The sequence below is a fragment of the Maudiozyma barnettii genome, assembly GCF_903064755.1.
Source record: "Maudiozyma barnettii strain CLIB 1767 genome assembly, contig: KABA2_06, whole genome shotgun sequence".
NCBI classification, from domain to species: domain Eukaryota; kingdom Fungi; phylum Ascomycota; class Saccharomycetes; order Saccharomycetales; family Saccharomycetaceae; genus Maudiozyma; species Maudiozyma barnettii.
The window spans coordinates 66,933-89,456 of NW_024545243.1; the positions used below are offsets into that span (position 1 = coordinate 66,933).

The 22,524-nt window shown below is 35.0% G+C and overlaps 12 protein-coding genes and 2 non-coding genes across 14 annotated transcripts; 8 read left to right on the forward strand and 6 right to left on the reverse strand.

Moving 5' to 3' along the window:
* Positions 1–76: 76 nt before the first annotated feature.
* Positions 77–778, forward strand: KABA2_06S00836 (putative gag protein; the record flags this gene model as incomplete). The annotated part of the gene is made up of 1 exon (XM_041551147.1): positions 77–778. One exon carries the CDS (start codon positions 77–79, stop codon positions 776–778), a length of 702 nt encoding a protein of 233 aa, XP_041407081.1.
* Positions 779–919: 141 nt separating this feature from the next.
* Positions 920–991, forward strand: KABA2_06S00858. The gene has a single exon. It is a non-coding gene; the product is annotated as a tRNA-Gln (tRNA).
* Positions 992–2,429: 1,438 nt separating this feature from the next.
* MUM2 (Mum2p) lies at positions 2,430–3,059 on the reverse strand (the record flags this gene model as incomplete). Its single annotated transcript, XM_041551148.1, has 1 exon — positions 2,430–3,059. The coding sequence occupies one exon, from the start codon at positions 3,057–3,059 to the stop codon at positions 2,430–2,432; it is 630 nt and encodes a 209-aa protein (XP_041407082.1).
* Positions 3,060–3,766: 707 nt separating this feature from the next.
* Positions 3,767–4,771, forward strand: KABA2_06S00902 (regucalcin; the record flags this gene model as incomplete). Its single annotated transcript, XM_041551149.1, has 1 exon — positions 3,767–4,771. The coding sequence occupies one exon, from the start codon at positions 3,767–3,769 to the stop codon at positions 4,769–4,771; it is 1,005 nt and encodes a 334-aa protein (XP_041407083.1).
* Positions 4,772–5,336: 565 nt separating this feature from the next.
* Positions 5,337–5,933, forward strand: RFS1 (flavodoxin-like fold family protein; the record flags this gene model as incomplete). The annotated part of the gene is made up of 1 exon (XM_041551150.1): positions 5,337–5,933. One exon carries the CDS (start codon positions 5,337–5,339, stop codon positions 5,931–5,933), a length of 597 nt encoding a protein of 198 aa, XP_041407084.1.
* Positions 5,934–6,394: 461 nt separating this feature from the next.
* REG2 (protein phosphatase regulator REG2) lies at positions 6,395–8,323 on the forward strand (the record flags this gene model as incomplete). Its single annotated transcript, XM_041551151.1, has 1 exon — positions 6,395–8,323. The coding sequence occupies one exon, from the start codon at positions 6,395–6,397 to the stop codon at positions 8,321–8,323; it is 1,929 nt and encodes a 642-aa protein (XP_041407085.1).
* Positions 8,324–8,553: 230 nt separating this feature from the next.
* On the forward strand, positions 8,554–9,864 carry KABA2_06S00968 (uncharacterized protein; the record flags this gene model as incomplete). The annotated part of the gene is made up of 1 exon (XM_041551152.1): positions 8,554–9,864. One exon carries the CDS (start codon positions 8,554–8,556, stop codon positions 9,862–9,864), a length of 1,311 nt encoding a protein of 436 aa, XP_041407086.1.
* Positions 9,865–10,015: 151 nt separating this feature from the next.
* KABA2_06S00990 (40S ribosomal protein uS17) lies at positions 10,016–10,880 on the reverse strand (the record flags this gene model as incomplete). Its single annotated transcript, XM_041551153.1, has 2 exons — positions 10,016–10,441; positions 10,836–10,880. 2 exons carry the CDS (start codon positions 10,878–10,880, stop codon positions 10,016–10,018), a joined length of 471 nt encoding a protein of 156 aa, XP_041407087.1.
* A 1,365-nt stretch (positions 10,881–12,245) lies between these two features.
* GIP1 (protein phosphatase regulator GIP1) lies at positions 12,246–14,219 on the forward strand (the record flags this gene model as incomplete). Its single annotated transcript, XM_041551154.1, has 1 exon — positions 12,246–14,219. One exon carries the CDS (start codon positions 12,246–12,248, stop codon positions 14,217–14,219), a length of 1,974 nt encoding a protein of 657 aa, XP_041407088.1.
* A 179-nt stretch (positions 14,220–14,398) lies between these two features.
* KABA2_06S01034 lies at positions 14,399–14,496 on the reverse strand. The gene is made up of 2 exons: positions 14,459–14,496; positions 14,399–14,435 (listed from the first exon to the last, which is right to left on the reverse strand). It is a non-coding gene; the product is annotated as a tRNA-Lys (tRNA).
* Positions 14,497–16,312: 1,816 nt separating this feature from the next.
* CST26 (putative acyltransferase) lies at positions 16,313–17,506 on the forward strand (the record flags this gene model as incomplete). Its single annotated transcript, XM_041551155.1, has 1 exon — positions 16,313–17,506. One exon carries the CDS (start codon positions 16,313–16,315, stop codon positions 17,504–17,506), a length of 1,194 nt encoding a protein of 397 aa, XP_041407089.1.
* Positions 17,507–17,699: 193 nt separating this feature from the next.
* On the reverse strand, positions 17,700–19,724 carry FAT1 (long-chain fatty acid transporter FAT1; the record flags this gene model as incomplete). Its single annotated transcript, XM_041551156.1, has 1 exon — positions 17,700–19,724. The coding sequence occupies one exon, from the start codon at positions 19,722–19,724 to the stop codon at positions 17,700–17,702; it is 2,025 nt and encodes a 674-aa protein (XP_041407090.1).
* A 382-nt stretch (positions 19,725–20,106) lies between these two features.
* On the reverse strand, positions 20,107–20,994 carry FIG1 (Fig1p; the record flags this gene model as incomplete). The annotated part of the gene is made up of 1 exon (XM_041551157.1): positions 20,107–20,994. One exon carries the CDS (start codon positions 20,992–20,994, stop codon positions 20,107–20,109), a length of 888 nt encoding a protein of 295 aa, XP_041407091.1.
* Positions 20,995–21,363: 369 nt separating this feature from the next.
* ATP3 (F1F0 ATP synthase subunit gamma) lies at positions 21,364–22,254 on the reverse strand (the record flags this gene model as incomplete). Its single annotated transcript, XM_041551158.1, has 1 exon — positions 21,364–22,254. One exon carries the CDS (start codon positions 22,252–22,254, stop codon positions 21,364–21,366), a length of 891 nt encoding a protein of 296 aa, XP_041407092.1.
* Between the last annotated feature and the right edge of the window lie 270 nt (positions 22,255–22,524).

Consider the following 22,524-nt stretch of genomic DNA (forward strand, 5'->3'; position numbering starts at 1 on the left):
ATTATATATACGACAGTGCAGCACACTCTAAATTCTACTTATATTAGCCACCTTCACCTTCAGATAGGTTAAGCTAATGTTAGCCTTTTTAGTGCTGCCGCTACATATTCAACAGGTTATGAGCCCTGTCGCTTTAAAAGAGAATCCGTTGTCTATTAAACTCTCTGGACCCAAGCAATTTAAGACTTGGTTTATCCGTTTAAAGCAACATCTAATCCGTCATTCCACTGAGTGGTCTGAGTATGCCTCAACCGGCAATATTTCTTCTGTCATCGAAGAATACAAAATGTCTAAACAGGCATCCAACACTGCTATTCAGTTATTAAGTAGTGCTTTAATTGATCTAATCAAACTATCCACTGAGGGTGAAGCTAATAATTTGGTGTATAATATTAGTGACACTAACGAACTTCAAAGTGGTAAAAACTTATTAGACACTATTATTAATACGTATCAGATGTCAAATGTGCGTTATAATTCTGACATCTGGACACCATTGCTTGACAATGCTAACAAACCATTAGAAGACAAGATCAAATATGCAAATGATCTTGCTTCTAAAATTTTTGAACCAAATGAATTTGACAAAGAATTCATGAACAACTGTTCGCCAGCTATCCTTTTAAAATACAAGGAAAATATTAATTCCAAGAAGAATGATTTTATTGGATATTTTTTATTGGCTTTATGTCCTGACTCTCAGAAACATTGTCTAAGTTTCATGGGTAATCTTACCAAGATGAATCACGTTGAACAGTTAGTAATAATTTCTTACTAAACATAAAATTGTAATAACCAAGTATTGCTACTTTCTATATTATAACAATAAGTATCGCTACTTAGTATTTCCACGACATATTATTATATTTCATTCTTATGTTTTCAACCTTTTCAGATACAATAATAAAACAAGTTATTAGGTTGTATAGTGTAGTGGTTATCACTGTCGGTTTTGATCCGACCAACCCCGGTTCGAGTCCGGGTACGACCTTATTTTTGATTTTTGTAGGTCCACCTCGATTCTAAAATATAAGGCTCAGTCACACTCTTTATGTGTTTCTTTAATTTTTACCTCAAATAATAGTAATACTAATAGTCAAGTTGTTTTATACTTTGGTTCTTATTCTTCTGTATGTTATAAAAATATTAAGTAGAAAATATTTGGTAAACATTTGTAATAATAAAATAATTCAAGTGTGAGCTGACGCTTGCATATTAGAGTTACGTCTGGATTTGTTCATTGTTAATTGTTAAGGTAATAGGTTTAGTAGTGGCTTATGTATATATGGTTATAGTAAAGTAAGTGGCATATGTTAATCCTTTCTGTTAAACAGAGTTGCTGTTGTTAAACTGCTCATCTTTTGTGCATAGTAACGTTGGACTATGTAGCTCCAATAAACCCAATGTAGGGGGAACGAATACTACATTATGCAGTATATATCATGTGTTATTATATATACGACAGTGCAGCACACTCTAAATTCTACTTATATTAGCTACCTTCACCTTCAGTTAGGTAAAGCTAATGTTAGCCTTTTTAGTGCTGCCGCTACATATTCAACACTTTCTTTTATTTTGAAGTGGTTTTTTATTATCATTAAAAAAACACGAAACAAATGGATTCTAAGTTAGAGCGTAAGTTCAGAATACTGTCTTTATATATTATTTATTTTCTTGAAATTCTGTTTCTCTCATTATCTAATCGTTACCAAATGAAATTATTTCCTAAACTTTTTATCATCCTTTCCTTATGTAATGTCTAGTTTGTATTATCTCTAGGGAATTTGAGATATCTTGCACCCGCATAATTGCTGTCAAAATGTTACCTACAATAGGCATTAACTCATTAATTATCGTTTCTTGATGGTTTAGCTGTGAAATGATGTTTAATGTGTATTTACGAACTTAAAAATGCGGGGGATGTAATACAAGAGATATTCACATAATATGGAAGCTCAACTGCGGAAGAATGCATGAGATATTGCCCTGTAACGTTTGTCAACATTACAAAAAACCATACATTTTAAATCTCTTTTCAACAAAGAAGCATATGTTTAATCATTCTTCAACTAACGTGACGTTTTTATTATTTTCTCTCTCCTTAAAGAGCCACTAATGTTATAATACCGTCATCATAACACCGCATGTGACGAACCCGAAGGAAATATCCATCGGAATTAACCATGCTACAACCCACCTCCATAATAAGTGATTATAATGATGATGGACAGTACCTTATAGTGCCGCCCATGAAATCAACTACATATATTGATCGAAAACTTTTGAACTTTAACAAATAAACATTGATAAAAAAAATTCATATAATAATTTGTACATAGCTAGTCATTAATTGAAATTCATTTATATATGTATGTATATATATAAGGAGGATATAATTCGTTTCTCTCTCTCTCTTTTGGTAATTACAATTAAGTTGAGTTTCTCCCTTGATATTCTAGTTTTGCAATACGTTTCTTAAGGTCTTCATTCTCTTTTGATAGCAAATTCAGTTGAATTGACATCTCTTGTGATCTCCCATATGATAACATTTGACCCATTTCTTTATTTTCTCTCGCGAGAATCTCTAATCTATTCATCAATTTATGTGCTACAGTTTGTGGATCGTACCTACCTTCCTTTGTGATATTGTTTGTTGGATTCAAAGTGATTGCAGTAATTAACGATTCTACTGTGTCTTTAGTTTCTTGTAATTGTATGTCTTTTTCAGCTAATGATTGTGATAATAATACAAACACTTCCTCAACACTATTAGGAATCTGAACGGTAGCAGATTCACCAGAACCATTATTCGTTGATGAGATCTGTTTATTGCTATTTGTATTTGTATTTTCCAACAGTCTTTTCAAAGTCTGTACTTCTTGTTCTAGGGATTCGATTTGGGTTTCTTTGATTTGAAACTCCAGTTTCATCTGATTCGAGCAAGTAATAGCATTTGAATTATTATTGTTGTTGCTGCTGTTATTATTATTTTGAACTTGTGATGGATTCAAAGACAAATTATTGAACGTCTGAGTATCAAATCCGTACATATAGTTCATTTTAATCCAGTAATTAACCAAACGATACGAATATTTTCTGTGTTTTTTATTTACGATAAAGTAATTTCCTATTGACTTGAACTTAGTTGAAATAATCTTATTTAGTTACCCCGGATATTATTAATTCTGATTATTTACCCCAGATAAATTAGATTATATTATATTAAAGGAAAACGGTATGTTTTTGCCTGGCTACTTACACGACTGAGAAGTAAATTTATTTAACAATTCCAGTTAACTTCACGGCAACTCACGGTCTCTTTATATCAACGATTCTTCTGTGGCTCCCTTATCTAGCCTCCCCCTTTCACCAAGTGTAACAGTGTTCCTATTGTTATTAACTTCATGATCAAAATAGGTTTTAGTTCCATGCAATTAGAATAACAAGGTTTCTGTCTCAGAGTTTCTTGGAGTATTGAAGAAGAACCCCACGCCAAGTTTTGCCTCTGAGTGTGTGTTTTTTAGTGCCGCTCGTTCAAGCCGGCAAAAAAATTGGTTTGGTCGAGTGGAATTTGCTGAAGATGGAACAGTTTTTCACCAATTTATTTATATAAATAAGACAGAATCGTACTGGGGGACGGTGGAGGATCGATTCTGCAGTTGAATAGATTCATCCTCTTTGCAGGTTTTGTTTTATTTTCACAACCACAGTTAGGGCAAATATATATATATATAATTTGTTTATAAAAAGAAAGTAAAATAAGAAAATGGTTGTTGTGAAGGATTACAGCCAAGTGATGCCATTCCGCCACGAGGATGGTGCTAGGCTTAGTGAGGGTGTGACGTACGACATTAGAAACGATAGGTTGCTATGGGTTGATATCTATAACTCGGAAATCCACGCCATCGACAACGTGTCACGTGATGGACGTGAAGGTCGCCATATGACCATCAAGATCGAGGGTTCACAAGGTCGTGATTCTGTTGGTGTCGTATTCTTAACTGACGATCCAGGTATTGTGTTGTTTGGTGGTAAAGATGGGATCGGCCAATGGAAAGTCGGTTCTCATGAATGGGAATATGTAGTGAAATATAGTGCTTGTTCCGAATTAGCTGAAAATCCTGATAGGTTACAACGATTAAGACCTAATGACGGGAACACTACCCGTGATGGTAAATATATCTTAATTGGTTTAATGAACGATTTCAATTACGATGTTAAAGCCATTGATGGATGTATCTTGCGAATTAGTGTTTCAAAGGGGACCGTGGAGATGGTCTGGGATGGGATTGCTATAGCTAATGCAGTTCATTGGGATCATGATGAAAAATACGTTTTCATCACGGATTCGTTGCAACATACTATATGGCGTTGTCCATGGGACAAACAAACCAATTCTTTGAATAGAAACGGTAAAGAGGCATGGATTGATTTTAAATCTCATAATAAAGAGTTTGCTAGTCCCGAACCCGATGGTAGTGATATGGATATTGCTAATAATCTATTATATGTGACCGTATGGTCGACACATCGTGTGCAAGTTTACGATATCACTCAACGCAATAAATTAGTCCAAGAGATTATTTTGCCCGTGACTACTCCAAGGGGCTCCTGCTGTTGTTTAGCTGGCAGTGATTTGTATGTGACCACAGCAAACGACGAAATTAGCGATGAGCCTGTACAAAAGGGTCAAGGTGGTTCTTTGTTTAGACTATTATGCGTTGCAGACAACAAAGCCACCTCGTCTAAAGCATATTTGAACCTGCACTAGTTACTTTTCCCTCTCTCCCCTCTCCCACTGTCTATATTTCGATAATGTACATATTTAGATATTCTTATGCTTCCACATATTTATAAGAACTGAGTAATCCAATCCGTGTTTGAGTAATCAAACTATCAATTTATTCGTATTATGTAACATTATGTAATATTATGTAACCGCAGCCGTGCACAGTGATACCCCCTAAAGGCTGTGCCCCCCACCCTCCCCGCGGCACGGCCACGACGTCCCGTCCCGCTCGGCGTATTATATAATTTTCGCGTAAGCCAGGCTGCCGTGTGGCCACCCAGACACCGCTGCCACTTAGTAATTTTTTAGTAATTTTTCGCTGTTTGGCCGTTGCTGGGCACGAGGGGGGGAAGAAATCAGCTTTCGATTGGGATGGCGATAAATAACAAGAACATATATATAAGGGGTAAGGAAGGTGAGATAATAACACAATTGGGTATTTCTCGTCTGTTTCCTTATAATTTTTCTTTTGGAACACTCAATTACCTATTTGCTACGATCAGTATACTATCACTATACATTTACAAACAAATATCTCTAAACAAACATGACAAAGGTTGCCATTATTATCTACACTCTATACGGTCACATTGCCGCTACAGCTGAAGCTGAAAAGAGAGGTATTGAACAAGCCGGTGGTTCTGCCGATATCTTCCAAGTCCCAGAGACTTTGACCCCAGAAGTAGTGAAGGCTCTAGGCGGTGCTCCAAAGCCAGACTACCCAATTGCTACCAGAGACACCTTGACCGAGTACGATGCGTTCTTGTTCGGTATTCCAACCAGATTCGGTAACTTCCCAGCTCAATGGAAGGCCTTCTGGGACGCCACTGGTGGTCTATGGGCTAAAGGTGCTCTACACGGTAAGGTCGCCGGTTGTTTCGTCTCCACCGGTACTGGTGGTGGTAACGAGTCTACTGTTATGAACACTTTGTCCACTCTGGCTCACCACGGTATCATCTTTGTTCCACTAGGTTACAAGAATGCATTTGCCGAATTGACCAACTTGGAAGAAGTTCACGGTGGTTCTCCATGGGGTGCCGGTACTATTGCCGGTGCTGATGGTTCTAGACAACCAACCGACTTGGAATTGAAGATCCATGAAATTCAAGCCAAGAGTTTCTACGAAACTGTCAAGAAGTTTTAAACACTGCCTTGAGTCCATATAAATATATATATATATCCATCTATCTATCCATCTATATCTCTTTAATGAATAAGATTATCCAATAACCATTGGAAACCCTGGCCGCACGTGAACTAGGGCTCCCCGAGAGCCGGACACCACCGGACCGGCGGAGTTCCTCTCGCGGCCGACGTCTGTCACTCCGCACGGCAGCGGCAAAGGACCCTAAAATCTCCGGCATGCCGCACGCGCAGCACACCTCTTGTTATGTAAGGCATAATTACCTTCCCGCAATGGATGGGGAAGGATAGCGTGGGCGGTAGGGAGGTATATCTGTATTTATTTATATATATATATAAATATAATCAGCCAGAAGTGGAGATGACTTATTTTACTTATTTCCATCGGTTTTACAACTTATTTCGTTTTTCGTTATATGTACACACTGACACACACACATATATATATATACACGCTGTATGATGTTACTGATTCCTAGCACGTATAATAATACCACAACAACAGGTGATGACGACAAGAAAATAGATCCACGAGAATATGAGGACCTCGGACCATGTGTCTCCATGGCGATTGAAGCACAGAACGAAGAGCAATTCCTACGACTCTCGTACAAGTTGAAACGGACGACCTCGTTGCATATGGGGAGGAAACCAGGCACTGCTGGTGCTGCCACTGGTGACGCAGAGTGTCGTCCCACAAAACAGTTTTGGAAGGAGTCTAGACAATGTAGGACGTTTGCTTTGCCAAGTGAGGAGACTCTCCGGGTGAAGGACGACGTCTCGGTGGGCCAGGGCGCCCCAGATAAGTATGTGGACTATCTGTCGTATCGTTGGAACGATTTCGAAGTGATTAATTCCTGGAAGTTTATTCGTTTGGCAAGGAAATGGTGTCATGAAAGAAAAACGTTGCAAGTGGATGATGGGTTGAAGGATGATTTGAAACCAAGCGAGCTTTATAATCGAAGACTGGAGAATATGTCGTGGAGAATTTGGTTTAAATTGAAATTGCCGATGGCCTTACAACCAACTCAAAACGTTAAGGAAATATTGTTTAATAGCATGTCGAATCAAGATATGACTTGGCTCTATGGACCTTTGATACATAGAGATCAAAGTGGTTCCGTAGCAAGTATTCAAAACATTAACGATACAAAAAATATTCAAAAAAAGACACCTTACATTAAACCCATCTTAAAGAAAAGAAATTTGGGTGAAACTTTAGAGAAAAACTCCTTATGGAGACTTAGAAAAGTTAAACGAAATATTAAAAGAAGAAGTTCTTTGGACTATAGGCATATCAGACAGCATACTAGATTAAATATTCCTAATACGGATAGATCAGCATCTTATTTTGATGATGAGCCCTTGATCGAAAGTAATGATAGTAGCAACCCATCATCTTCGTCTACTTCTTCAAGTTTTACCGGACTGGCAGCAATAACCAACCAACACTCACACCCGCATAATGATAACGACAATAACGATTCTACAACTCATTCACCAATATTAGATGATATTCAACCACAATTAGATGTCAGGCACATCAGATTTAGTAATAATGTACAACAATGCATTGCCATTCATAAATCAAAATCAAACCTTGATTCAACTGAACTACAGAAGGATATCATTCAACCTTTACCCCCTACTCAATTAAATTATTATTCAGGTTCAGAATCTGATTCTTCCTCTGAATCATGTCCTGATGAAGACTGTGATGATTGTAATAAAGACACTAACGTTGCCTATAAGCATTATAGCTACATTAAAAATAAATCTAAATCTAGATCCAAAGCAGTCTCTCATAATGTCAATACCTCTAGAAGATACCCTTACATATATGATTACAATTCTGTCTATACTGGTGACGTTAGCAATTTGTTACCAAAGGATTATTCCTGTGATATTATTGATTTACCACAAGGTTTGGGACTAGAGTTAAGTGCACCTACCCAACCTATTGCTATTCCTTCTCCTACTTGTGAGACAGATATTCTTATCACTAGTGATGAAACTATAATCCTTTCGCCGAGTGCAACAACACCATCTCTTTCACCTTCGCATAGTATTATTGTACCATCATCGGCATTTTCTACTCCACAGACTCCATTAAGCTCAACGTTCGGTTATTCTTCGACTACTTCAACTTTCTCAACAGAAGACACTGAGACAAGCTCTGTACAAGCATTGACAAAGACAAGAGATTTTATCACGGGACAACTAATCAGTAGTAATAGTAATAGTGCTAATGATGACGATAGTAACAAAGGTTCTCCTCAATTGCTAGATGCAATGGAAACGCCTCCTACTTTATTTAACCCTAAATTTAAAACATCACCAACAGCTTTAGCAAACTTCATATTCAATTCATCGGATGAGAGTGATATTTAAGTCTATATTAGATTTATATCTCTTTTTCTACCCCTACATTTTTTTAAAGAAAAAGGTTTCACCCTTTTTTCAATTATTTTTTTTTTAGATCTTTAATTTAATGAAATAGTCATATTACTAAATTACGTATGTTTTCACATATTCTTTAATCAAAATATATAAAAAAGAACATTCACAATATAAATATTCTCAACTCAAAGGAGAGATAATGTAAATATAAAGAAGTGGTAATGGACCAAGCAGATAATGACAATACTGACCAAATACACCAACAGGAAGAAGATGACCGTATAGCACATGATGAAACTGTAGAGGAAGCTGTTTATCGATATGTTAGGGGACTTGACTTCCCAGAATCCTCATCATCTTCATCGGATATAAATTGGAATAATAAAAGATATATTGAGCTACCACAGGATAATATCACTAGAAAGATGCCTAGACATGACTATGGTCATGATGATGAAGAGGATGACGATCTTTTGCACGATGACACTGATTTGCTATTGAGAGATGCGTCACCTATGTTTAGTAAGTCGACAAGTACACTACCAGTGAATATATCCCAACGAATCAAATCATTTCATGAAGTACTGCCAAAGGTTAGCTCCCTAAGGAATGTGCCAGTGTTTAATATCACCTCGACTACAAGATCAAAGTTAGGAAATGTTGAAGGGTTTGAAACTGTTATCAAAGATACAAGAGGTTGTGTGGAACGACTTAGTCCAACTTTAAAGAGTAACAAGATTTTTACAAAAGAGGAGGACCAAATTGTTGATGAATTCATTAACAAATATTGTAAATATGAGAATATAACAATTAATCAGTTCAAAAATCGGATGTGGAGCGATACAAGGAAACGAAGTCATTCGTTGACTATATTTTGGAAAACCGTTTATAAAATGTTTTCTCATAGATCACAGACATCTCTCTATAGTCACATACGACGTCGATATCATAATTTTAGTAAAGTGGGTAATTGGACTGAAGGAGAAGATCGTCGATTAAATGAGTTTTGTCAACAGTCTGGATCTGTTATCAAATGGAGTCAAATTGGACTTGAATTGGACCGAATGCCTGAAGAATGTAAAGATCATTGGAGAAATCGTATAAAGATAGAAGGTAAGCAATTAAAAAATAAGTGGACACCCAAGGAAGAAGAAAATTTAGTTAATATAGTGAAGAATACTTTTGAACTTAACCAATCAATTAATTGGGATAAAGTCAGTGAAATGATGAATGGATCAAGATCTAGATTACAATGTCGATTCAAATGGAAACAAGTTACGAAGAAAAACCTTAAAGTGCAAACGGTGCAAAAGATGTTGAGGTTGATGAAAGATCACCCATGTGAGAATACATTGAAGATCGACCATGATTATTGGGAACAAATTGCTCAAACTGATAACGATTGGACTGCTAAACAAGTACAAGTTGTTTATAAAGAATGGGCAAAGAAAGTGCCGGACGTAAAGGATAAAACAATGACTCAAGTAATCACCTACATTTTGGAATATCTAATTGAAGATAAAAACGGCTAATAGATATTCCCGACAAAATCAAATTATCGAAGTATACATACGTGTATATAATAATGAAAACTACTAATGATTATTAGTGATGTCTTTCGCTTTATTAGATGAATTTACAAAATGAATTTTTCTTTTATATATTATAATTTATGTAAATAACTTAGAATTTAGAGAATTGCTTGTTAGACTTACCTGGAGCAGCAGCAACCTTGATGACGTTGAATCTAACAGTCTTGGAGATTGGTCTACATTGACCAGCAGTAACAATGTCACCGACTTGGACACGGAAAGCTGGAGAAACGTGGACAGAGACGTTCTTGTGTCTCTTTTCGAATCTGTTGTACTTTGTAACGTAGTGCAAGTATTCTCTTCTAATGACAATAGTTCTGTGCATCTTGGTGGAGACAACAGTACCAGTTAGAATCTTACCACGGATGGAAACTAAACCAGTGAATGGGCACTTCTTGTCAATGTAAGAACCTTCAATAGCGGTCTTTGGAGTCTTGTAACCTAGACCGACGTTCTTATACCATCTCTTAGTTCTTCTGGAAGTCTTGAACTTTGGGTTGGTGAAGATATGTGGTTGCTATAAAAAAAGTAAGGAGTAACGATAATAATGATAATTATTATTATTATTATTATAGATTGTTAGTAAATTAGTTGAGGTTTGAAGGGTTTTTGATTTTTCTTCTCTATGAGTTCTTTGTGTGGAATAGATGTTCTCTATCTTCTACAAAAGGTTTGTCATACGCGTTTGTTCCTTGTTGGTAATTTGACTGTTATTCTTGTGCTTCCATATTAATAAATTTTCGTCTCATTATTTGATCGTCAAAATTTCTTCACAAAACACTCTTATATTTTATTCCAATAGTAATCATTCGTTTACTATTCCTGGTATAAATCTATTTCCATATGGAATATATTGCTATTATTTTTCATTAGAGAAGCAAAATCTTTTAATCATTATAATTTTTTCATACCTTTTGGAAAGCTTTTTCAGCTTGGACAGTTAATTCAGTGGACATTTCGTAACCAGTTTGCTTACTTCTCTTTTAATTATAAAGATATTAGTAAAATTGTTAATATACGTTTTATAAACTATGCTACTATATAAAATTTGATATATATATCGTGTTGATGGTTCTAGCTAGCAACTAACGTATGTTCAACTGCTATGAACATACTTGTCCCCAGTAATGATTGACCACAAGGATAATAGTAATGGTAGTTTGCAATTACTATCGTCTAAACTCACAGTACATTCACGTCACCCAGTGAAATTTCCGGGTTCTCACCGTCGTAAGTTGGATGGTGATAAAAGAATTGCCAACAGTACGACGTTTCTGTCTAGACAGTAACAGTTCACAAACATCTGTCTCTTCCCAGGGAGGAGAGCACCCTCCTGGTCGTCCCTTTGGCACATTTGGTTCTGTAAGTAGAATTGGACTGGAGCTTCTGTTACTCCCAATGATGATTAGGCAGGCATTTCTGAATTTTGCGGCTGGTTTTCCCGTTTCGGTTGAAATGCAAAAAAATATTCAAAAAAACAAAATTTTCAAAAATAAAATTTGGTTTTCTCTGGGTGCAAGGATGTCACTCAGTCCAATCAAAAATTACTGAGAGGACCTTCAATATTTAAAACCAAATATGTTATTTATTTGCTATATATAGGGAGAAACGTTAAGAGATAAATTCGTAACCCTTTATAAAATGAATGTGAAGATAATGGCAGCTGACAGAGTGTGAGCTTAAGTTCAGTTGAAATTACAATGCTCAATTGAACAATTTCTGAGAGCTGTTGTCGGTCTTTGACATAATTAAACTAGATTGATTTAATGAAAATTATAATATAATCGATAGTACTAACAGAAAGATAATTGTGTTCTTGTTCTTTTTCATTGAGATGATATGCAACATAATCTAGTAATCCCAAAAAAAAATGTGAAATCAATAGGATAAACAATACTTTTTTATCGCCCCCCACCAATAAATCATAAACAGAAAAAGACTGTTTCATCCAAATCGATAGATGTCTTTGCAACAAGATGATAAGTACTAATTGCATACATATGTGGTTATTAATCATCACATTTTAATTGGTTCTAATCTAAACCCCTTAAGTGAAAGAGTAATTAAAAAATATAATGTTTCATTTTAGCTTGCTTGTCTTTTTTTTTATTTAGTCATTCTAATGCTGAACAGCCGCATGTATATCTGACGTAATATAGTCGTTCTAAATTCTGGGCTTCAAAACGACACACAACAAAAAGCTATAAGATAGGAGACATTAAAGATTGCAAACTTTTAAAAATAGTTATTTTAACATCAATTTTACTTCAACAAGTAGAGCTTATAATACAAAGGGGAAATACGCTGGACTTTTGACAACAATGTCTCATGTTAATCCAAAACGTTGTGTGAATAAGAAAAAATCCAAAAGAGCTATTATAAGGACGTGGTTCCATGGGCCCGAGAAAAGTTTTATTAATGATAAGAACTTGCTGCATATCGAAGGTAATTTTGACTATGTTTCTCAGACAGCATCATGTTCCATACGTTCAAAAGGACAGTCTCCGCCACAAATATATGATTTGAAGGATCCAGCGACTATTATGACAGAAGCTCAAGAGACAGAAGAGCTGACACAGAAAAAAGATAACTTTCCAGACACTGTAGAGAAGGAAGACGATTTCGAAGAAGATGACCTTGAGGAAGAATTTGGAAAGAAGAAATCACGGAGGCTGTCTAGAAAGAGATTAGGAGAAATAAAGGAAACTTTCAAATTTAATTTAGAGAGAATGACACATAGTAGTGGGAAATTTTCACTTAGAATGAATATTGCAGATGATGAAACGGATTTTGGAGACACTACAAATGGAACTATTAAGACAACTGAGTCTGAAGCAAAGAGTAGAGTATCGTGCTACCAAAGTTTTAGAACTGACCCAAAAGATCTCTCTATCTTGTACGATTATGCTATGAATACTAGTCTAGGGGAGTTACAAAAGACAAGTGATGATACAAAAAGATCTAATTTTCAAGGTTCATTATTTAGGAGATTGGTGTATCAAGACCTTTCCAATGAAGATTTTTTGGAAAAATTTAAAAATTCTTCAAATACTGTGGTTCCAGAACAACTAGATCTTTTCAGGAATGATAGTACTTCCAGTATTTATAGTTCTATCTATGATTTTGGTGATTATTCCGACGATTCTGAATCTGGTGAAAATTGTATAGAAGATAATGCAATCATACAAGCAGTTACTCCTGCTGCTATACATATATCCACTTTATTGGAAAATTCAGGAAACACAAAGAGAAGTAGTAAACGTTTGCTCAGTACTGGTAGAGCGGGAGGTTCTAAGAGGCAAAGACATGATATAAATAAAGAGTCCTTTGTTGATACTGTGTCTAAGCAAATCATTCCTGATGCGACATTATTATCCGTTGAAGATAGCATGTCTCCTCATGTTCCTGGATTGGAGAAAGCTGGTGAAGGGTCATCTGATGGCTCAAATAGTTCTATCGAAATTGATCATTTTCTTAGCCAACCTAAGAATATGAACTCTGTTAGCGATGAGGATAATTCAAGTGTACCATCTTTAGTACCAGAAGAAAATTCTACCTCTACTTCAAGAATTACATCTGAATCAAGTCAATTATATACAATCCCTACTTTTAGAAATGAAACTAAGAGTCTAAACATTGCCAATATTGTTTCAAATCTCAAAAATGGTTCAATACATACAACTAGATTGATATGTCTCAATACTAATGATGATAAAAAAGGTGTTTCATATAGAGACAAACATTTTTATGATAGTTTGCCAGATAAATATTTCTGTAATGAGTCTATTGATAGTTCCCTAGATGAAAACGAAGACTTAACTAATGAGGAGTTTGACGATCCTGAAACAACATTCACCTTCAGTCATCCTTATGATACAATAAGGTCAGGTAAGATGGGACGTCAAGATCTGAGTGTGATCAACAATGATGGAAATAGTGTTAGATTTGATGATCACTCTAAATTATTTGTCTACACGCCAAAAAGAAAAAATTTGGTGTATTCAAGAAATGAAAATCACCTCCTAGATTCTGACAAAACTCGAAGTTTGAAATCAATATTAAAAACAAAAGATCATATTAGCACTGAGATTGAAAATGCAAGAGCAATTTGTTGTGACTCTGTCAATGTTAACGCATTTATACACTCATTAAATGATTACGAAGAAAAACGATTGACCGATGAAAGGAACAATGCTCTTTCAAGGGAAAATCAATTAAACAGATATTATTCTAAGGAATCCTCGCCAAATCGGTCGATTATTGTTAGCGTTCAAAGTTGTGGAAGCGATAATTAACTAAAACTAATTGCATCAAAATTTTATAAAAAAAACATATACAAATGATTATGGAACATTATGTTCCTTTTAGTAACTGTTCAGATCATTAATAGAATAATATTCTTCTAATCATAACTGTGTCACCAATAGTTGAGGGTGTATGGGTGTAAAGCATGTCAGAATTCCAAAAAAAGAAACTCCTCATAGGGGGCTCGAACCCCTGACATTTCGGTTATCCTTGCCTAAGTAATAATTACTTAAAAGCCGAACGCTCTACCAACTGAGCTAACAAGGATGAGTTTCTTGGAGGGCACCTTTTTGTATCTAATTTTATAGTATTGGAAGTTTGAAAAACATATTTATTTTATTTTATTTTCTGTAATATATCTGGGATTAATTAAGTTTGTAAACTAAAATAATGTCTATTAAAAAGGTATAATTAAAGTGTTATGTTTTCATAAAGGGTTAAATCATGCTGATCAAAAGTATTTGAAAAATTGTTAAAAGAGCTAATGTCATATTTTCCACAATTATTGGGGCAAATGGTAACCACTCCAATTTTGACATATATTTTCTTTATTATATAATTATTGCTAAGTTTATTTTGTCAGTATCTTGACAAAAATTGAAATGGAAGATGTTTTTTGGTCAAAATGAGATATTATTAAATTCTTACTTCAATCGGTAGTCAACAGAATTTCCGAACGATTAAAGTTGGAAACTGTCGGAAATATATTATAAGAGGGATAATGACCAAGGTTATGATCTATTGATAGGTTCATCCCGCAATGATCTAACAATAGGTTCATCCCGCAACAACTTAATAATTGTCGGAAATATATTATAAGAGGGATAATGACCAAGGTTATGATCCATTGATAGATTCATCCCGCAATGATCTAACAATAGGTTCATCCCGCAATGATCTAACAATAGGTTCATCCCGCAATGATCTATTGATAGGTTCATCCCGCAACAACTTAATAATAGATTACTTACGCCACTGTCGAGTGAGTTTATAATCACGACAACAAGAAATCCAACATATATAAATGGAACAATATTTCATTTATGAATATAATTGTTTCCATAATTTACTTTATATATGTTTGTATAAGATATAAAAAATCAGACGACTATAAGTTGATTTTGTAATATAATAAAATTTGTTCAGTTAAATAGAAGATGACTAATATTCAATTTTCTCATCATCTATTCGTTATATAACTTATATAAAATGAAAAACCACTTACAAATATAAGAAAAATATAACTGGAAGAAAAAAAAACATTTTATTTATGTATACGAGAGCGTGTCATTTAGGTGCTGACCGTGACCTCTTAATTACTAAAAACTACTCTCAATGTATCAGAACCTTTAAATTTTTGTTTCATGATTTAACAACTTACGCTACTGTTATTTATTTAGTGAATTTCTTCTTTCTTTACCCTCTCGTTTCACCTAGAATAGCTACGACCACTTCATCACGTTCAGTTATACAAGTATCATTTGAAATGTCACCACGATATACACCTGCGCTTCGAATTGATGCTTAATATTTCAATAATATTGAAATTTCAGCCCAGGCCTTATAATAGAATTTCATGGTTCATTTACTTTGCGACATTGTGACACTGATATTTCGTGTCTACTTTCTTTTCAGGAACCTCTTGAAATTCACAGAGATCGATATGTAGAATCGGTCGAATTCAATGGCACCAGGAATGTCAACTAAAAAAAAATAGGTGTATAGGACACCGATTGTTGATCTTTCTGTTATTCACAAAGACGTCGTACTGAACTCAGAGCTCCATTTCTTCTTCTAATGTTGTTTCACTCAACAATTCCCAGGTTAGTCAGTTCCCCTGCTTGCCTCGGATCGGTTGGAAAACTTGATTAAGCGAGCCCCAGGAAAACTCGAGCGATGGAGAAGTCCCTGAGTTGGATAATAAATATAAAGGGTAGACATCGATAAAAGAGATAGAAGACAGTAAAAGTTATTAATGGGTTACTATTTGTTATAAAGTGTGTTAACAATAAGCATAAGTATAATTTTTGGTAGCAAATAGATCTGAATCCCACCTACTTCAAAGAGTTGAACTATAAACACAATGCGAAGTAAAGCAGTCTACCTTTTAAGGAAGATAACAATTCCTGTTATCTCACTTACTATTTTTCTAAATGATATCATAATACTCTTATCAGCTCAATATTTCTTTCACCATTTCATTCCTGTTAGTGTTACAACGTTGCAAAAAATTCTGGATATGACTAAAAGGGCCTTCATCGATATTTTGGTGACAATATTAGAGATTATTGCTCCATCACATGTAAGAATCACTACAGAAAATGCTACTATCCCCAAACATACATTTCGTGTTAATTCAAAGAAGAATATTATTGAATCCAGTCTAGAGCAATGTTCGATAAGTATATGTAACCACCAGATATATACAGATTGGGTGTTCCTGTGGTGGATTGCCTACACGGGAAAATTGGGCGGTAGGGTCTATATAATGTTAAAAAAATCATTAGAATCAGTTCCATTATTAGGTTATGGTATGCAGAATTTTAAATTTATATTTATGAATAGGAAATGGTTGCATGATCGTACTACTTTAGCTAGCCGCTTGGGTGAGATTGATGCCGACGCCAGAGGCCAAGGACCTTTGAATGGTAAAGAACCTGTTTCTACTGACACAGACGGATGTGCCCAATGGTCAACTTCAATCGGATCCTTGAACAATCCATCTTGGCCTTATAATCTAATTTTATTTCCAGAAGGGACTAATTTTACTGATAACACTAAGGGTAAAAGTAAAGCATACGGTGCTAAAGTTGGTAAAGCTACGTTTGACCATGTGCTATTACCCCATAGCACTGGTTTGAGACATTGCATTAAAACGTTGAAACCTAGTTTAAGCGTTATTTATGATACTACAATTGGTTATTCTGGAGTGTCTTCAGATAAATACGCAGAAAGCCAATACGGATTAAAAAGTATTTTCTTAGAAAGTAAGTATCCAAAACTGGTTGATATTCATATTAGAGCTTTCAAAGTAGACGATATTCCAATCGATGATGAAGAATCATTTGATGAATGGTTGTATAAAGTATGGAAGGAAAAAGATGATCTATTAGATAGATATTACAGGGTTGGAACGTTTAATCACGATAGTAGCTTGCAACACACAATAATCGGTGATTTTAAGATCAGTCGTGTGGAAGCTTGTCTCGCCCTATTGTGTCCAATTGTTACAACAATTTTATTTTGGAAGTTTGTTTTGAGCTTCTTTCTGGGTTAACATTGCACGAACAACAACTAAAATTGTTTACATTTAATCAAACCCATCTTTCATTATTAATACATTTCGTAGGAAAAAAGATAAGTGAATGTATGCAGTGCTAATTAATATATATAGATATAGATACATACATATATATCATTATTTTAATTTTATTTAAATAAAAAAAGAAATATAAAGAGTGTTCTTGGGTTTATAATTTAACAGTTTGGTTCTTAATATCTTCCCAATCACTATCAGTAAGTAGTGTGTATTCTTTATAATTCTTTAGCCAGTATATTTGGTCCAGACCATCAACACCGGATGGTAATTTTTGATCTCTATAAAGTTTCTTTGGAATTTTGTGGTTGTCTGTCATTGTAATCTCGTTAACAAATTTCACAAATAATGGCATGGCATATTTGGGTAAAGATTTATTGAGGTGGTATACCATGGCATTGAGTAAGTTTATAATTTCATGATCTGGAATGTTTTCGATCTGGTTGTTAAGTTTAATGATAGCAAACCCTGCACGGCCTTCGTAACCAGGAACCTTAATACCTACAACAACGACTTGAGTGATCATTGATTCGTTACTACAACTCACTTGATCTTCCACTTCGGTAGTGGAAACATTTTCAGATTTCCATCTGAAAGTATCCCCCATTCTGTCTAAGAAATACCACATACCGAATTCATCTGCTTTCAATAAATCACCACATCTATACCAAGCATCACCATTCCTAAAGACATTTCTAACAACTTTAGACTTTGTTTCACGTTCATTACCTAAATAACCTTGGAATGAGGTCTCTGGTTTTCTTGGGAAAAATATTCTCATCATCATTTCACCTGGTTCATTGACAGCTGGTTCCTCACAATAGCCCTTTTTATTTCTATAGACTACAGAGTCATCTTCAGGGTCCATTTTCACTAGCACTTGTTGGAATGAAAGAAACCATTGAATCACGGTACCGTAGTTTCTACATGCACCTATACCAAAGGTACCACATTGATAATTTGTAGTAGCGAATGGTGCTTCTGTTGCTGCATAAAATTCCCCAATAACATCAATGTTGAATCTAAGTCTAAATTGTTGCCATATATCTGGTCTTAATCCGTTACCGAAGGCAACCTTGGCATTGTGTAATTTTTCATATTCTGAAATAGGTGTGTGCAGCAGATAACGACAGATCTCACCCACATATTGGACATGTGTCGCCTCGGTAATATAAGCTTGTTTCCAGAAATTACTTGCAGAAAATTTTGGAGATATAGCAATACAACCACCTTGAGATAAGACAGCACAGACGCCAAGTAGTGCTGCTGTAGAATGGAACAATGGCATGGCTGTAAATACTATACTTTCAGTATTCATATGGAAAACGTACCCAAACAGTTGTGTTCCCACAGCACATTTCCTCCAGGACATAATTGCAGATTTTGGTAAACCTGTAGTTCCCGAAGTATAAATCAGCATGGAAGGTTCATAATCCTTTGCAGTAGCAGGAGATCTAATATCTTCAGTCTGTAAAAAAACTGGGGACATAGGATCATTGATTATATCTAACAAGGAATCCTCATCTAAATAATTCAATCTAACATTTGGTAAAGAATTTTTTATCAATTCTTCTGAATTTAGGATTGGTGTTGCAGCATCGGGATCTATAAATACTTGTGAGATGTTTGAGATTCTTAATGAATGAACTAATGGTTCACCAACACTATTACAATTCAAAAATGCAGGCACAGCACCAATATTCCATGCAGAGTACCATAGAAACAAGAATAATGGTTTGTTTGTGCAATCGATAGCAATATAATCACCTGGTGATACATTGTAAGTGTTACGCAAAATATATGACATTCTCAACACGATTTCATAAGTTTGTTTATAAGTGTATGATTCTAATTCATATTCGCCTTGTTTACCCTTCACAGGACGTGTATAACGAATTGATAGTCCATCTGGGTTATTGTCGACTTGTTTTGTAAAGATATACCAAGTTTGGAATTTATGCTTTTTAACTGACCAAGCATAAAGGAATACTGATTTCAAAAAATATGGGATAATGTAGAAATCCTCTTTAATCCTATGACGCTCATCGAACTTCTGAAAAAAATCCCCTGTGAGCCAAACAACGAGGTATACTAACGGTGTAACAATTATCTTGATCAGTCTAAACAGCAACGTAAAAATCCTTGCTAGGACAAATACAAGGACATTCAAGAGCCACATGACGATATTCAATAGCGATAGTTAACGATAATTGGTTTTACTTGTTAGAACGTAAGTAAAGACAGAATTGATGTATTCTAACGAATGAGTATAACTATACGTATTTATATATTTATGATTATTGGTTCCATTATTGTCAACATATTTCCCTCAAAATACCTCCTGCAAAACTGTTGATTAATTTAGTAAATCTTTCACAATGCACACAACAAACGCGGATATAGGTAAAAACTCCAAACGCGCCGCCAAAACAAGTCTTGCATTGTTGGGAAAGGTGTCAGTAAATAGATGGAAACGATTTTTCAAATTATATATATATATATATATTTTTTATTTTATTTATTTGGTATTTATTGTTGAATATGGAGTGAGTGTACAGTCGTTAGGCCTTGGTGCCGTACGACGAGGAATCAGAGGAATAGTAGTTGTGGTATGGTGGTTGTGAGGCCTTATTGGCGGAGGTGTTGTCTGGTACTAAGGTATTATCTTCTCCATTACGTAATTCTTTTAGTTTCAAACCATAGAGAATGAGACAAATAACTAACAAGAATGCAAACCCAAACCACATCATCGAAGCCGCTTTGCGACCGGTATAGACACTGACCATTCCCATACTTGCTGCTGGGACCAACTTATGAGCTGCATGAATACCGATATGAGTCCAGACTGCACTCATCCCAGAGATTAAAACTAAGGTTGGACTTAAAATCAATAACAATAGCGACATGTAGTTACCACCTGGTAAGCCGGGAATAATGACATATATGAGTGATAGAAACATAATTATTGTAAGTACTATGGTAGCCATTAATAAATATGGATGGATGACGTTGACCGATGTAAGTTCACCTAACTGTAATACATTGAGAGAGGCTGAAGTATTATTTTTATTATTGGTAGTAAACAAGTCAATAGATAGGTCTTGGTAAAGACTTGTAGTCGTTAGATTTTTACGAGGGTAACATATATGAGTGTCTTGGGTACCTTGTAAATTATAAGTAGTTGGGATCTTATCTATACAGATTCCCATAAAACCAGCTCTAATTTTAACTTTCTCCAAACCAGTAGTGGTAGAAGACTGTTTGAAACTTGATTGGATTGTCTCATAGAAGGAAGATTTGGAGTTTATTTGATAGCGAACAAGGAAAGTAGAGTCCTGGGAACTATTATAACAACCTATCAATAAGAAGATTGTCAGGAAGATAGTAATGAAGTTTAATAGTAAAGCGATCCCACGAGGAATTCTTTGAGCAATATACCATACAAGCATTTTTTTTGTCTTTATTTTTTTGTTTGGGGGAGGGGTGGAGTTGTTTGGTATTATTTGAGAAATATATATTATTACAATACAAATAAGAAGTATAGAGTAATGAGATTGAGATCAAATGTAATAGCTTTATGTATATATATAAAAAATTATAAATATAAAAATATATGTTATAAAATTGTTTAACTGTCATGAAACATTTTTGAAACAAAGCAGCGACTTATATAACGATGAAGCATACTCCAAACAAACAAAAAACACAGAATAGTAAGAAAAGAGGTTATATTGGAATATATATTTATGTAATTATAAAAATAAAGGGAGAGATAGATATAGGAGGTGAGGTAGTAATGACAGTGTGTGTGAAGATGATCAATCCAAAGAGGAAGCACCAGTAATGATATCGACCAATTCGTTGGTGATGACTGCTTGTCTGGTTCTGTTATACAAGATAGAGTATCTGTTGATCATGTCACCTGCATTCTTAGAAGCGTTATCCATTGCTGTTCTTCTTGCTGAAATTTCTGCAGCATAACCTTGAGCCATTGCGGATAAGACTTGAGAAGTCAAACTATACTCAAACAAATCCGTTGGCAACTTACCTTCTGGGTCAATCTCGAAGATGTTGTAACCTGGGGAGGTTTGAATGGTCTCGGAGTTATAAATTGGTTTTGTAGATGGTACAAATGATAAAGAAGATATTGGATCATTAAAGAAAATAGTAATCTTCGAATATTGTTTAGCATTCAATTCTTGTAAAATCTTAGCTGTAATCAAAGAACTTTCATAGAAAGTTGGAGCATCTTTACCAATACCATTGAATGCTAATTTAATATTATCAGGATAAGATCTTAATAATTGCATCTTAATCTTATCACCAATTGCCACAACATCAGTGTCTGGATGAGACTCCAAGTTACGTTTCACAGCTTTAGCTAATTGAGAATGGATAGAACCACAAAGCCCCTTATCGGATGTAATAGCAATAGTCAAATGTTTTGGATTTTCCAAAGGTTCAGGGACATCTTTAGTCTTTGCCACGTCGTAAAAAGTAGCATCTGCAACATCAATCATCTTAGCGGCAGCCTTAGCCTTCTGAGCCTTGGATAGTCTTGTTGAGGCCACAATCTTCATAGTCTTGGTAATTTTTTCAATATTTTTAATGGATTTCAAACGCAATTCAACTTCTTTCAATGTAGCATAGCCTCTAGCTTGTGAGGCAGCACAACGTGCAGATTGTGACAGCACTGATCTAGCTAACATTATGTACGATTGTGTGTGTGTAGGGTTAGATGTATCTAGATCAAGACAATGATAAATGTAGACCTTGCTATACTTGTATTACCTGTATTCTCTTGTTCAATATACATATATATATGTATATATGTATATTTTACGAGGTGGAAATTACTAGCGTGGGAAAAGCAGCTTAAAGAAAAATACTGTATATATGCGCGCGCGAAGTTACAGCTGAACCATATCGAGGGGGTGGAAGGGGAGGATGAATACTGGCATTTGATTGGCCGACAATAA